Raw genomic sequence first — 15,466 nt, forward strand, 5'->3', positions numbered from 1 at the left:
GAGCTCCTCCCTCTATCTCTAAGGCTGAGCCCACACACCCTACAGTGGAAACTCATTTCTGCAGCTTGTATCCACGATCTCATTCTTTCGGTCACTACCCAGAGCTCATGCTTAAAACCAGTCTAGATATCCCATCTCGGCCCCCAGCGAAAAACGCAGCTAAGTGTCACTGGCTCTTGGCTGGCTCTCGGGCTGTTGCTCCAACTACAGGCTGTGCTTCTGCATTTCCGTACTGCCCACCACCCATGCTGCCACCACGAACACAAAGAGTATAGAAGCAGATCAAGAGACGGATGGACAGAAATCCAATAAAAGGTAGTAACTAGGCAGCACTAATCAAATATATATCAAGATTATGGCACTGCACTGTCTATTTCTCACCTGCAGTATTTTTAGAAACATAATTTAGTGTCCCATTAGCTGTAATAGCGAAACTTTGTTAATAGGCAGTGGGTGCCATACTGTTTCCTGCACAGTTAAAATGGAGGCTGAAAAACCTCAAGATCAAGCAGTAAAACTAAGCAGTGTTGATCAAATCTGCTGCAGCGTAGTGCATTCTGGTAGTTGTAGGTTTCCTCCCTCTTTACCAAAAGCATTCTTTTCTCTGATTCTTAACAACGATTTCAAAAGTATTGTGTCTTTCTACTGCAGAGACATCCTGGTTTCATTTACAGGCCTCCTCTCCAGGGGTCAAACACCTCTTTAAGTGTATTTTCCGTTCATGCATGTGCACATGTATGCGCTCATGCATGCACCATAGGTGTTTTCATCAGGATGTGGAACAATTACTGCAGTGCTTACCACACCTACAGAGACACTTGTGTTTTGTCATCTGAAACCCACGAAACATAGTTTATTTGCAAACTGTACACACACCAGACTAGCTGTACTTGGATGAAAAGCTCTAGTTTTGTTTCAGCAGGTCTCCTCCTGAGCTGCACGTCTCACATGGCTGTCACTGGTGTTTGCCCTGCTGAAGAAGGTCACAATGACAAGAATTTTATTATGTTGATCTGTTCTGTGCACACTGCATTTATGTCCATCCTGGGGGAGAGATCCCTCCTCAGTTGCTCCTCCTGAGGTTTCTTCCATTTTTTCCCTGTTAATGTTTTTTCCTTATCCACTGTGCAGGTCCAAGGACAGAGGGATGTCATATGTTGTCACATGTCATATGCCCTCTGAGGCAAACTGTGATTTGTGATATTGGGCTTTATATATAAAATGTAACTAAATTGAATGGTTCCTCTTCCTGCTCTTAGCCATCGCTTATGTTTTTTTCATTTTATTATGATCTCTTATATTAGCGTTTCCACCGTGTGTGACCGACAGTGTACTCTTGCAGTGTGTGCAGCATTTTGTTGCTGGGTACTCTACGAAAGAGGAGCACGTCTCCTGGAGCTGTTTAGAAAAGAGAGACTGTCTTCAACATGACAGTCAACCATACTGACAGGTTCTGTCAGAGAGAGCCGCGAGCGTCATGGCAACAGCCCTGACAATGACACATTGATTGATTGATGCACATACAGACAATCAGTGGTGAATTCAGACTGAGTGGGACAGAATATCATAAACGTCTCTGTAAGTGTCGAAAACAACTATAATATCATTATTCAAATATAAGTTATAACCAGGACACTTTGGTGAATTTTGAATGAGAACATTTTAGTGTTAAGTTTGGACTTGGAACACCCAGTTTGGAGCCAGGACAATCCCAGATAAACTGGGATGTCTGGTCAACATATGCTGAGCAGATGGATAAAATGCTGTTCATCAAGAAACTGCTGCAGCACATGACCCCCTCTAACACCACAAACTGTCCTTTTTACTTTGCTGTTGTATAAACATTCAACAAACAACATGTTTTCTGATTTAAAGATGTTGGTCATAGGCATCTATTTTAACTTTGGAGTGAGTCAGGCAGCTGTTTCCCATGGATGGGTCACTGAATGGACCTGCCATGCACAAGTCCAGGGGTCCAACATGTCATGGGCCCCCCGGCCTTCATTTGCAAGATGTCACTAAAACTACCAACCAGGAAGAGACTCAGAATGACCACAAAGAGATGCAAAGGACAGGCCAAGAGATACAAATAACTACCAAAAAAACTGTCGAAACGACCACAAAGACACATAAAATGACTACTAAGAGACATAAAATGACTACTAAGAGACACCAAGGGACCAAAAAGAGATGCAAGGAAACTGTAAGGAAACAGAAAAAGTCACAAAAAACTGCCAAAACAACCACAAAGAGACAAAATGACTACAAGGAGACAAAATGAATACAAGGAGACACAAAATGACTACAAGGAGACAAAATGACTACAAAGAGACATAAAATGACTACTAAGAGACATAAAATGACTACTAAGAGACACCAAGGGACCAAAAAGAGATGCAAGGAAAACTGTAAGGAAACAGAAAAAGTCACAAAAAACTGCCAAAACAACCACAAAGAGACACAATGACTATAAGGAGACACAAAATGACTACAAGGAGACAAAATGACTACAAGGAGACACAAAATGACTACAAGGAGACAAAATGACTACAAGGAGACACAAAATGACTACAAGGAGACACAATGACTACAAAGAGAATTAAAATGACTACAAAGAGACACAAAATGACTACAAGGAGACAAAATGACTATAAGGAGACAAAATGACTACAAAGAGAATTAAAATGACTACAAGGAGACACAAAATGACTACAAAGAGACAAAATGACTACAAGGAGACAAAATGACTATAAGGAGACACAATGACTACAATGAGAATTAAAATGACTACAAAGAGACACAAAATGACTACAAGGAGACATAAAATGACTACAAGGAGACACAAAATGACTACAAGGAGACAAAATGACTATAAGGAGACACAATGACTACAATGAGAATTAAAATGACTACAAAGAGACACAAAATGACTACAAGGAGACACAAAATGACTACAAGGAGACACAAAATGACTAAAAGGAGACAAAATGACTATAAGGAGACACAATGACTACAATGAGAATTAAAATGACTACAAAGAGACACAAAATGACTACAAGGAGACATAAAATGACTACAAAGAGAATTAAAATGACTACAAGGAGACACAAAATGACTACAATGAGACAAAATGACTACAAAGAGACACAAAAAGACTAAAAGAAGACACAAAACAACTACAAAGAGATACAAACCAACCAAAACAGACAACACCACATCAGAGATACAAACCCATGAGGTGCAAAACGACTAAATAAAGATGCAAAACAACAACAAAAGAGGCAAAACCACCACAAAGTCTGTGAGTCTTGTTCCTGTGAAGGACAGGTGGTGGGGCCCTTTGCATATCTTTGCCGAGGGGCCCATTGTCTCATATCCACCAACGCTATGTCCCCCAGCTTCCTGTCTTCATGCTAAGCTAGGCTAACCACGTCCTGACTCCACAGACATGTATCACAGTATCACATGTTTCACTCATACAATCTGCTGCTGTAACAGCCTCCACTCTTCTGGGACGGATATCCACAAGATTTTGGAGCCAGGCTGCTGAGATGTGAGATGTGCACCCACTCAGCCACAGGAGCATTAGTGAGCTGTGGCTCTGATGTTGGGTGATGAGATCTGCTCATCCTAAAGGTGCTGGGTGGGATTAAGGTCAGGACTGTGCACACCAATCAAGTTCAAGTTCAAGACCTGTCATACTGAAACAGGTAAGGGGTGTCCACATACTTTTGGCTACACAGAGCACACATGTATCATGATCCTTATCTGTAAAAACAGATAGAGTGAGAAAGCAGACTTGTATTCACATCAGCCTCCCTTAGATTGTTTGTATTCAGTGATAAGCTGGTGGGTGCTGTGAGACCAGGTTCTACTTTTGCTGGTATTTATAGAAGCTTTATAATCCTCCTCCACTCTTCTTACTGACTCTCCTTTTGTCACCAGCTCTCCTCCTCCTCTCTCTGTCTCTTATCCACCCAACAGAGAAGTCTCAGGTGGAGTCTGATTTCAGCACTGTCATGTAAGCTACTCCGATTCACTCTCATAACCAGACGTCTTCATCAACCCAGCCTAAAAATATGAAAGCTGAGTGACACTTGATCTGCCGTGACTCAGCTGTTGGTATTTTCTTTAACTTGCCTGGCTGAGGTGTCAGAGACACGATTTGGTTCTACTTTGTTCACCACGTCAAAACAAAAACATGTTTGTGCCGAGACTTTGAGATTTCTGCCTCTGCACCACCAAAGTGAAGGTGAGTTGTGTTTGTGCTGCTGAAAACGCTGACAATGAAACATGAAAAACTCTCTGAACTACACAGTCCTGGTAACTCTGGATAATCCAAAATCCTCACTGAGCAGTTTTTTCCGCAGTTCTTCCAAAAAATATGCCAAATGAAAAGTGTTAAGAAGGTAGTCTGTGGATTATCCAGTGCAGCCAGAACAGTCTGTGCAAACAGCTAATTTACAGGCTGTGTGGATATTATCTGTACGACAGACAAACAGATTTGTGTTTGTGTGGCAGCTCAGGCTCTGACTGAACCAGAAATCCTGTTCTGTGTGTTATTTCCCTCCATTCTCTCTGAGTTTACCTCTCACTTCTGTATGTTCATGAAACATTGACATGTCTTCAAATCAGTTCCCATCTTTCCATTGATGCTTAGTGACACTGAGCGGTGCCGCTTCCTCGAAATTTTGACGAACCTCAATAGCAGTTGTCGTGAGTCTATAGGCTAGCTAAAGTCCAGTTCAGACCAAAGATTCGTGATGAGACGAGTTGAAACAAACAACTTCTTGCAATGCGCTGTTCTGCAATGTTCTAAAGACCTACCAGTTCACACCAAGTGACCACCATGAGACGGCGTATCATGTCTAGTCAACGACTCTCTGTGCTTCTGATCTGTAACGTTGACAGGAAGTGACCACCATGAGACGGCATATCATCTCTAGTCAACAACTCTCTGTGCTTCTGATCTGTAACGTTGACAGGAAGTGACCACCATGAGACGGCGTATCATCTCTAGTCAACGACTCTCTGTGCTTCTGATCTGTAACGTTGACAGGAAGTGACCACCATGAGACGGCGTATCATCTCTAGTCAACAACTCTCTGTGCTTCTGATCCGTAACGTTGACAGGAAGTGACCACCATGAGACGGCGTATCATGTCTAGTCAACGACTCTCTGTGCTTCTGATCTGTAACGTTGACAGGAAGTGACCACCATGAGACGGTGTATCATCTCTAGTCGAGGCAGTGGCAGTCACACAATGCATCACATCAACAGCATGTTCACTTCAACCCATTCCCTGTCTCACCTGAGCTTCCTCTCGCAGGTCCGTAGCCTCTTTGAGGGGAGCACTGGCCGATTTGAAAGTCTCATCCACCACCTTGATGCCGGTGTGCCTCAGCGTGACGTACTCCCGGCCTCGCCTCCCCACCCTCCTCACCGACAGACCTCGCCGCTGGGCCTTCCCGCCTCCTCGGCGGTTGGTGATCGCCACGTGGACAAACAGGCTGGTGTGGGGTAGGGGGTCTCCCGCCATGCCCAGCAGGGGCACGTTGCGGTAGCCGGGCTGAAGGCACTCAAAGGCCACGCTGTACTGGCCGATGAAATCGTCTCCAATGTAGTCGTCGTCTAACACCACGAAGCGCAGCAAGGCCAGCTCCGGCATGTTGACCTGGAGACGAGAGGCAAATAGTTAAGTTGCTGCTAGGCACCAAAACAGAAATAAAACCATCGGTGACAGACATGTTCACAATGTTCTATCAAGACTCTGATTTTATTTGTCAAAGGTCCAGTGTGATGGATTTAGGGAGAGATATTGGCAGAAATTACATAAAATAAGAATGTTTTCTTTAGTTTATAATCACCTAATAATAAGAATAGTTGAACCATTTATATCTATGTAGTGAGTGGGAGTCAGCCATGTTGCACCGCCATGTTTCTACAGTAACCCAGGATGGACAAACCAAACACTGGCTCTAGATATTCGGTTTTTGCCCTGTTCACTGTAGTTAGCAGCCCCTCTGTGACGAGCAGCATCGTAAAACACTCATTTTTAGAATGAAAGTTCTTCATTCAGGAGCCGGTCTAAATCACCAGGCCCGTTTGTTTTTCAGAGGAAGAGACCTCTGCCAATAATTCAATTTCAGAGAAAAACCTCCTGACAGTCTGGATCTTAAGTTATCAGACAAAAAGGTGATCACGCTTTAGCAGCTGCTGGGCTAGCTGCCCGTCTGTGACATGCCAAACTGCTTCGGAAAAACACTTACTTTTAACATGAAACTGCTTTATTCAGTTTTTTTCAAGGGTTTTAATCAGTCTGTTGGTTTTGGAGAGGAAGAGACCTCTGTGGATAATTCAGCTCCTGTGAAAAACCTCCTGAACAATGAACGCTGAAGGAATTCTAACCTGGAGAAGTTTCAGCCGGTTGCAATGTGCAATCCTCACCACTAGATGCCACTAAATCCCCTAATCCAGTTCCTTTGAATTTGACAGAATCTGATTCTGATCCTGATTCTTGTTCTTACTGACACCTGGTTTTGATTTAAATCATGAAACAAGAAGACAAACCTAGTTTAGAAATATATTGTTAGTATTGTGTGGTTCTCTTCGGTTCAAAGGTCAAATAAAATACATATATTAGTGACAAGACAAGCTCACATCAAGGGTTCACTTTGTGGTAGCTCTAGTAATTTTTTGGGGGCTTTTGACCACATGATCTTCATCAGCAAATTTACCAGTTGTCAGTTGTCATGGAATTGGAATTGTTCAAATGTCATTGCTGAAAAGTTTCCAGCAACTCTGGTCAGACGGTGACATTGTGTCCCTGGCAAAAAAAAAAACACTCAGATGATCAGTTAATGGTCATTCAGCACCTCAGTGTTGAATCTTGGCTACAATTTCGTGACAGCTGAGCTAATTCTACATACTGATGGAGATCCTGTGATATTAATGAAAGCCCCAAAGCACCTGCTGAATGGATCTTGACGTGAGACTGTTTTGTCAGCTGCTGTTTCCAGGGTTGAAAATGAGGATAAACTTATACACAGTACTCATTTGTCTACATATATATAGTCATACACCGTCAAAGCCCCTACTTTCCTCCCTAATGATGAATTCCTTGGAACATCAAACCTTTTATTTACTTCTCAGAACACACAGCGAGGCAGTAAATTGCTCTCGCCAGACGGAACAGACTCGTTCATTTGATTATCGAGGCTTTCAGAAGTTTAACGTTTTATCACCTGAGGAGCGACGGCGTCTGAATGTTTCTGTACATTTGATTCAGAATCATCAAAAGATGCACTTCCTTAAGTGTTAACAACGACAAAAAGATAATCAATTAGTCACAATATTCAGCGGAGAAGTTCAAACACCGTTTCCTGTAATAAGTGTCACTCATGAAGCTGCTGAGGCGAAGCGTTAATGTTAATTACACGGTACAGTGGAGCTGCAGAGGAGACGATTCTGGCCAAAATATTATGTTTCAGATCACACCTTCAGGGGATGTTAATGGCTATTAAGACCACACACACACACACACACACACACACACACTTACACAAAGTAAGTGGGAGGATAAATGATGCTGGAGTGTGTGTCTGCATATTCATTCAGTGCAGTAAACACGCTTCACAATAAAACATTATCAGCTAATGGCTGTTTTTTACACACACACACACACACACACACACACACACAGAATAGATATCTGTGTCGTGTTTATAGCAGAAAGCACAAATCTATCAATTCCTACAGAGAATGAGAATAAACTTGCCCCAAGCCAGCGTCCGTGTGTGTGTGTGTGTGTGTGTGTGTGTGTGTGTGTGTGTGTGTGTGCGCGCGTGTGTGTGTGTGCAACCACAACAATAAAACCATATGAAGTCTTCGGGCTCGGAAGGAAATAAACTCAAGCAGCACAGTTGAGACACTGATTCCCTCACGAATATTGAGACAACAGTTGGCATGAATGTGTGTGTGTGTGTGTGTGTGTGTGTGTGTGTGCTCTGTCACATCTGTTTAATTCAAAATCCTGTTGTTTTAAACGTTACTGAGGCACGGCAGTAAAAGGTTCTTCTGTTTCACTCTGAGGGGAAAAAAACTCACTTGTTGCGCCCAACAACAAAATGAGCCGAGCTGCTGTTTATTCACTTCAACATTGATATTCATGACAAACAGGATCTGTGTCCCAACGCAGGGACCACTGTCTTTGAAGGACATGTCCCACAAAGATGGACGACTTAGCCTTTTCCCAAGATGAGGCTGTCTAGACTCAGACAAGCTGAAACTAATGCAGCGTTACATTCGTTCAGGCAGAGCAGGCAGAGCTGAACGTGCATCAGCTGATCGACTGAGAGCGTTTCAATGAAGCTTTAGAATCAGCGGCTCATTGAGAGATCGGCTGATTAGCAGCTGCCAGCTGACAAGTAGCATCCAATCTGCATACCTGATGTATTATCTGTCTACAACCTGTTCACATGACACATACACAGTTACTACCCTGCTGAGACTGAGTGTGTTTATAATTTCTCCTGTCCAGTTATTGAAAAAATGGTGTCCTCATATGGGGACGATTTCTTTTCTCTAGAGGGAGCTCGGAGTAGAGCTGCTGCTCCTTTACATCGAAAGGGTTCAGTTGATGTGGTTCAACATCTGATCAGGATCAGATGTTGAACTAAGCAGTTGAAAATGGATTCATGGATGGGTTTATTTCAAACAGTCCGAAGTGTCTAATCAGTGACTGAACATTGATGTGCGAAAACAAAATTGCAAATAACGCAACATTTGTTCAGTGTTTTGTAACTCTGCGCGGTAGGAGTCATTGTCCAAATATGAGGGGCCAAACACATGCTGCGTCTTTAACTGCCTAGGAAACACACAGTTGGGCGCTGCTCTTGTACCTGTTCTGTGCCAACTTCTCAGAGTGTGGAGGCAGGTTGCGTCTGAGGTTACTAAGCAACTATAACCAGCATCGTATCACAGCCTACGTACCAGAAATCCTGGGTGTAGAGCTGATCTTCTTCCTAGCCTAAAATATTGTCCATCTACAGTACTGACAAAAAATGCAACTTGAAGGAGAATCTCAACTTTATTTTCGTTATTTTCAAAAGAAAGACTTTTTACACAAACTTACAGGACGAGTTGTTGGAACAGCTGAGACTGTTCCAACAACTCCCACCACTGAATCAAAAGGGATGAGATACCTTAAGGAGGCTTCATGATAATACAGTAACTCCAGAATCTGAGCCAAAATTCTCAACGCCGGCACGTCTCAAGCCTGGTGTAGACGGGAGGTATTTAGACCTACTTTGTCTGAACCTTTCAAACTACATCATGCTAAGTAGAAAAGAACCTGACTTAATACGTGCACATGCACAGCTAGGTTCAAGTGACTCGGATGAAAAAGTAATGGCATTTACTGCTGAAGATCGGGACATGTTACACACAATCTTTACTTAACCTAAAAAACAGGAAATTCTGAAAAAACTGAGAGCAGATGTCTCTGATGTGAAACACTCCGTGTAGCACAACAATGGTCTAACTGAAGAGCTAAAAAAAGGAAAATAAAGCCCTGCAGAAGGAGGGTCATTCTGACTGATAATAATTTTGTGATACCGTGAAACTGCGATATTTTCTGACACGGATATCGTACTGTGAAAATCTCTTAGCGTTGCAACCCTATGGACGAAACAAGACATTTAAGGAGATCATCTTGGGCTTGGAAGGAAAGGAAAAATAATAATGAATATAATCATTAATTGCAGCCCTCTACTTCAATGGCTTTACAGATTTTCATGAAAAACTTTATGACTTTACTTAATTATAAATTATGATTCATTACTACAGGCTAACCTAACTACCCAACATTAAAGTAGTTAAAAATATGTCCACCTCAAAAAGATAAAACATTTAAATGCTATCACTAACGAGATCTGTGATGCTGCATAGATTTACTTCTGATACTTTGAGAACATTCTGTTGACAATACTTAAAATGCAGGACCTCAACTTGCAATGGAGTATAACCGTATTACTATTTCTACTTAAGTAAAGGATCTAATCACTGTGATCACCATTGTGCCTGAGAGCACCATGAAACAACTGAGCAGTTGGGCTGATGGCTGCAGAGGATACACCTGATGCATCCTCAGAAACTCAGACTGTGGATATGTGAAGAGGTGTTTGGTCTTGAAATGGAAAAACTGAACAGAAACTTCAAAGGAAGGAGCAGCAGACAGAGCCAGGGGTGGGGGGACTTAAGGTCTTACACTGAGGAGGAAATAAAATCATACAGACTCAGATGCATGCAGGGCCGAGTTCATGGTGATGTTTCACAAAAATATAATTTATATAATATGAGTGTGAAGGAGAAGCTGGTGGTGATGGATGAAGGAGCAGAGAACATGTCACACAGACTGAATGAGGACTGAACTTCCCCTTGGGCTCAAACTGCACTATTACAAAGACTATACCCGTGTGTGTGTGTGTGTGTGTGTGTGTGTGTGTGTGTGTGTGTGTGTGTGTGTGTGTGTGTGTGTGTCCACTCCCATAAGCTGTGAGTGAGGGCTGAGTGGTGGGGAAAGAAGCTGGAGTTTCATGCATGGGCAAGCCAGCCAGACAGCTCCGGCAGACTGTGTGTGTGTGTGTGTGTGTGTGTGTGTGTGTGTGTGTGTGTGTGTGTGTGTGTGTGTGTGTGTGAGCCAAACGATGACTTCAATCCAATCCAATTCTCAATTTTTCAGCAACAAGCCCGTGGCTGAGCAGCAAAGCTCTGTGACAGTTAATTCAATCAGTTTGAAGCCAAATGCTCATCAGAAGAGAGAAGACAATGAGGACGAGGACACTGAATCTCCACTCTGACACTGTCCTTATATCTGGAGCTGTTATGTTACAGTCAACTCACACGTAGGTATGACAGACAACACTGTGCTCACAGCTCCATTCACTAACAAAACTAAAATATGGCTGAAGATAATTTCTTACTTGATTCTTAAAAATGAATTATATTGGAAGAAAAATGTCTTTTTTAACAGATTTTCAGACAGAGATTATACAAAACAAAAATACCAGAATATCCTAAAGGATAACTTTGGTATTATTTAACCTGCTTTAATGGGAACAACAAATTCTGAATTTGGTCCAGTATTGAGCGAGAGCACTGCAGCCAGCAGCTGCAAAGCAGGCTTCAATTTAACCACTCAAGACATTTTTGCAATGTCAATTTATGTTCACTGTAATTGTTTGAATGGAAAGAATCCCCTAAGAGACCTCTTTGTTAATGAGGAAGATCCTTTTTGTTTAACAAGAAACATCCCTGAAATTGCTACCGCCAAACCACCAGACTCCATTCAAATAAAAAGTGATTTTATCCTCATAAAATACACTTCATGCAAAACTGATAGAAACAAAATTAAACTTACAAAAGTCATCCTAACCTGTCTTACTGCTATTTCAAAAATCACTTACTCTGGTTTGGTTGAAATAAACTCTTAATTCACCCTGTAGGATGTGAAAATATGCCACCTCTATTCATCCATCCATTTTCATCCGCTTATCCGAGGCCCGATCACAGGGGCAGCAGGCCGAGCAAAGTACTCCAGACATCCCTCTCCCCAGCAACACTTTCCAGCTCCTCCTGGAGGACCCCGAGGCGTTCCCAGACCAGATGAGATATATAATCCCTCCAGTGTGTTCTGGGTCTGCCCCGGGGCCTCCTACCAGTTGGACAGGAGGCTCCCAGGAGGATCCTGATCAGATGTTGAACCACCTCAACTGACCCTTCTTGACGCGAAGGAGCAGCGGCTCTACTCCGAGCTCCCTCCAGATGTCTGACTCCTCCCCCCATCTCTAAGGCTGAGCCCAGACACCCCACAGAGGAAACTCATTTCGGCAGCTTGTATCTGCGACCTCATTCTTTCAGTCACTACCCAGAGCTCATGACCATAGGTGAGGGTTGGGACGGAGATGGACCAGTAAATCGAAAGCTCAGTCTTCAGGCTCAGCTGCCTCAGTCCGACACAGTGCCCAAACCACTGATCCATCTCACGGTCCATTCTACCCAAACTCGTGAACAAGACCCAGGGACACTTGAACTCCTTCGCTTGGGGCAATAACTCTCCCAATCCACTGTTTTCTGGCAGGGAACCATGGCCTCAGATTTGGAGTTGCTGACTCTCATTCCGACAGCTTCACACTCAGCTGCAAACTGCCCCAGTGCATGCTGGGGGTCACAGTGCAATGAAGCCATCAGAACTACATCATCTGCTTCTCCCTCCAGCTGCACGCTATACATACTAAAATTACTGTTTCTTGGAGTCTGGTGGTTTGACGATAATGATTTCAAGGCTGTTTCTGGTTAATAAAAAGGATTTTACCATTTCTCTTTCAGGTCTGTCTCTGTTGGGATTATTTCAATAATGAGGTCACACACTCAGAATAACAATCTGAGCCTGTCAGTGGCAAAAAGACAAAAACTTTTAGTGTGCATACACTGACTGTGCGCAAACGCCTCGAGTGGTTACACTCTGCCTCTCGCACAATACTGGACCAATTTCAGAAATTATTGTTGCCATCAGTCACTTATTCCAAAAACAGGGGAAAATAGGGTCCAGCTTGAAACATACTGAAGTTATCCTTTAAATGAAAGAAAGGCTTTTATTTGTGGATCCTTGGATGTGGAACCTTATAATAGAAGCTTGAAGGGAAGAAACATCCTGACGAGACTGTCCCCATTAAGATAAAGAACGACTGTCTGAGCTGGGCTTGAGTACCACTTTCCAAAAACCTCAGCTGGCTCTTAAAAAGAAGCTGATTTCATATTTCCGCACAAAAACATGTTTTTTAAATGAAAATGAGCTTGTAAACAGGCAGCACTTGAGACCAATGACAGTTCAAAATGTTAATGTCGTCATTTAAGTGCACCGTCTGGCATTTAAAAGGGTACGCCGCCAGTTAAGCATTGAACTCCTGCAACTAATCATTTTATGTTGTTGGTGTGGCTCACTTTACTTAGGTTAACTGCTATATGTGCCCAGATCTGATTTATTTGCTTTGTTACTCGTTCTTGTTCTTCTATTTTCGTATTATGATGTTTAACTATTGGAAACTTTGTTGGACTCATGACGGACAGTTTAAAAAAAAAGATCAAGATTAATGTAGAAGAACCAGAGATATTGTCTTTTTACTCCACATATTCTTCTTTTCTGTGTCAAAACCTGGTGCCTTATAGGTGACTTTCCTGGGTCAAAGTCGGTGATTATTGGACCCATCCACCACCACTCCTGCCCAACCTACTCGGACCTCCACTGTCTTAATTTTTATTTTTGTCCCGCTGTGTTTCACCCTGATCCTGCTGGGTGCCCTTAAACAATAGTGGCAACCAGCTGCGTATCATGTGGCCGTGAAAGGACGGCTTTTTTCGTCAGTGTCTGACGCCAAAAGTCACCGACCAATCACCAGTTTTCTACAACTTCAGAGTGAGACACTGTTTAACCGATATTGTGAACTGATATTGTATGATATTTGTCATGAAAAATACAAACTGCAGTGAGTCAGGAGACAGGCACAGAGTGTACAAATGTAGCTACCAATCAGGGGTCGCGTTAACCGGATATTCTCGGTCATTGACCGTTTTTTTTACAACAATGACCGGAAAATCTGAAGGCCGTCGGTCATTTTGACCAGTTGCAATTACCACCCCTGCCCACTTGGCGGCAGAGTGCACAGTCAGTGGTTTAAGTGGCTGCCGTTTTCACACTGCAGAGAAAAAGTCATTCTTCTGCTTCATGTAGTGTTGCTGACATAACGCCCTGGACACATTGGACGTGGAACCAAAGCACGGCGCCCAGCAGCGGAGGCAGTTTTCAATCGACGCCCATGTTAACCTATCTGACTGTCCACACAGGCCGCTGAGCAGAGCGGAGCGCCCGCGGAGGCAGCGCTTCAGTTCGGCGTCTGGTCTATTTTTCACGCGAGCCGCGAGCGCTTCTGTCAAGCTGGATCGAGCGGATCGTACCAAACAGGAAGTCGGACACAGAAAAGACGAGAGAATCCGGCCAATTTTCAAAATAAAATAACAACAGCTCGCACTATGGAGCGTGAGGAGAAAATACCATGTTTATAATTTAAAAAAAACACAACAGTGCAAACCAAACACATTTTTCAATACCATAATCACTTCATTACAATTTTAATTTTGTGTCACCGAGCCTACAGACATAACTACATAACGCCCTGGACACACCGGACGCGTTAGTGACACGTTAGTGCCGTCTGGTGTGTCCAGGGCGAAGCCTAATGGCACGGGTGTGTGGATGTCTGTTCATCTTTTCGTTCATGTCCTTATTAATGCACACTTTATAACTTGCTTGTTGGATTTATTAAAAACGAACAAATGAAAACTAAATGTCTTTGAATATCTTGAATATCTTGAATATCATTTAAAAACGAAAATTAAAATGACCGGTAAAAATAGATTATGACCGGATTTTTATGACCCTGTCAGTCAAAATGACCGGCGACGAAAAAGTCTAGCGCAGCGTCTGCTACCAATAACATTTTATTTCACTGTATTTATTAGCAAGCTAGCTTTGCGTTTGTATCACAACCAGCACTGGCCACATAATTGCCTCAGCAGGTGATGGTCACCTGCATTTCGTACCGTTATGCTAGCAGGTGCTAATGTATCCTGGGGCACGTTCAATCTGATAACAGTGTGCACAATTTGGCATGGTTTCCAGGTTTAACAACATTATTCCTCAGAACAGCGTGAAATGGGCTTTGAGGTATGCTTTCAGAATTGGAAAGTTTGCCGATCTGACACGAAAGAGGTTGCTGCTAGCTAGCCCATCCCTTTTTAATGGTGCTGGATAGCAGAAGGCTGGCAGCCGATCATCGGGCCTTGATGTCTGGCAGCCGGCTGTCATCATGTGGAAATGGGCACAGTTTTTATCTAAAGTGGGAGGAGAAATGACAGACGCGTCCTGAAGCCTGCGGTAAAAATGACGAGCAGTAGTAGTAGTAGCTCACGTCTTTGTAACTCCACACCTCAAGATTTCTTTTACTTTTCAAACTTGTAGTGTTCAACCGATGCTCAGACTTCAGACAGCTTCCTCTGGAGCCACAAAAGACTTCACTTCATACTTTTGACATATGCAGTATGGCTTCCCCACACCTGAAACGTGTAAAGCTTGTGGACTTGTCCTTCATTCGTTATGATCCAACTTTTGGTTCCTTGATAAACATCATCATCACATTTTCAATAAACCATCAGGCCTCTACTGCACACACTTACTATGTGTTTTATGAGTGCAGACAGCTTTGTCAGAGTTCAGTTTTCACTGAGGCTTAGGAAGATAACTCCAGTTAGTCTGCACTGTGAGTGTTTGTGTGTGTGTTCACGAAGTGTGTTCTGACGTGGCTGCCCAGTGTCTGAGCTTGGCCGCTGTGTCAGAGTCTGGAGGACAAA

At 43.0% G+C, this 15,466-nt stretch overlaps 1 protein-coding gene across 1 annotated transcript in view; it reads right to left on the reverse strand.

Moving 5' to 3' along the window:
• The window catches only part of plcl1 (phospholipase C like 1), a 138,190-nt gene that overhangs the window by 18,022 nt on the left and 104,702 nt on the right, over positions 1 to 15,466 (reverse strand). Inside the window, exon 8 of the mRNA XM_049593956.1 lies at positions 5,313 to 5,675. Coding sequence (XP_049449913.1) covers positions 5,313 to 5,675 — 363 coding nt within the window. The remainder of the gene's footprint in view (positions 1 to 5,312; positions 5,676 to 15,466) is intronic.

This window comes from Epinephelus fuscoguttatus, linkage group LG13 (genome assembly GCF_011397635.1).
Source record: "Epinephelus fuscoguttatus linkage group LG13, E.fuscoguttatus.final_Chr_v1".
NCBI classification, from domain to species: Eukaryota; Metazoa; Chordata; class Actinopteri; order Perciformes; family Serranidae; genus Epinephelus; species Epinephelus fuscoguttatus.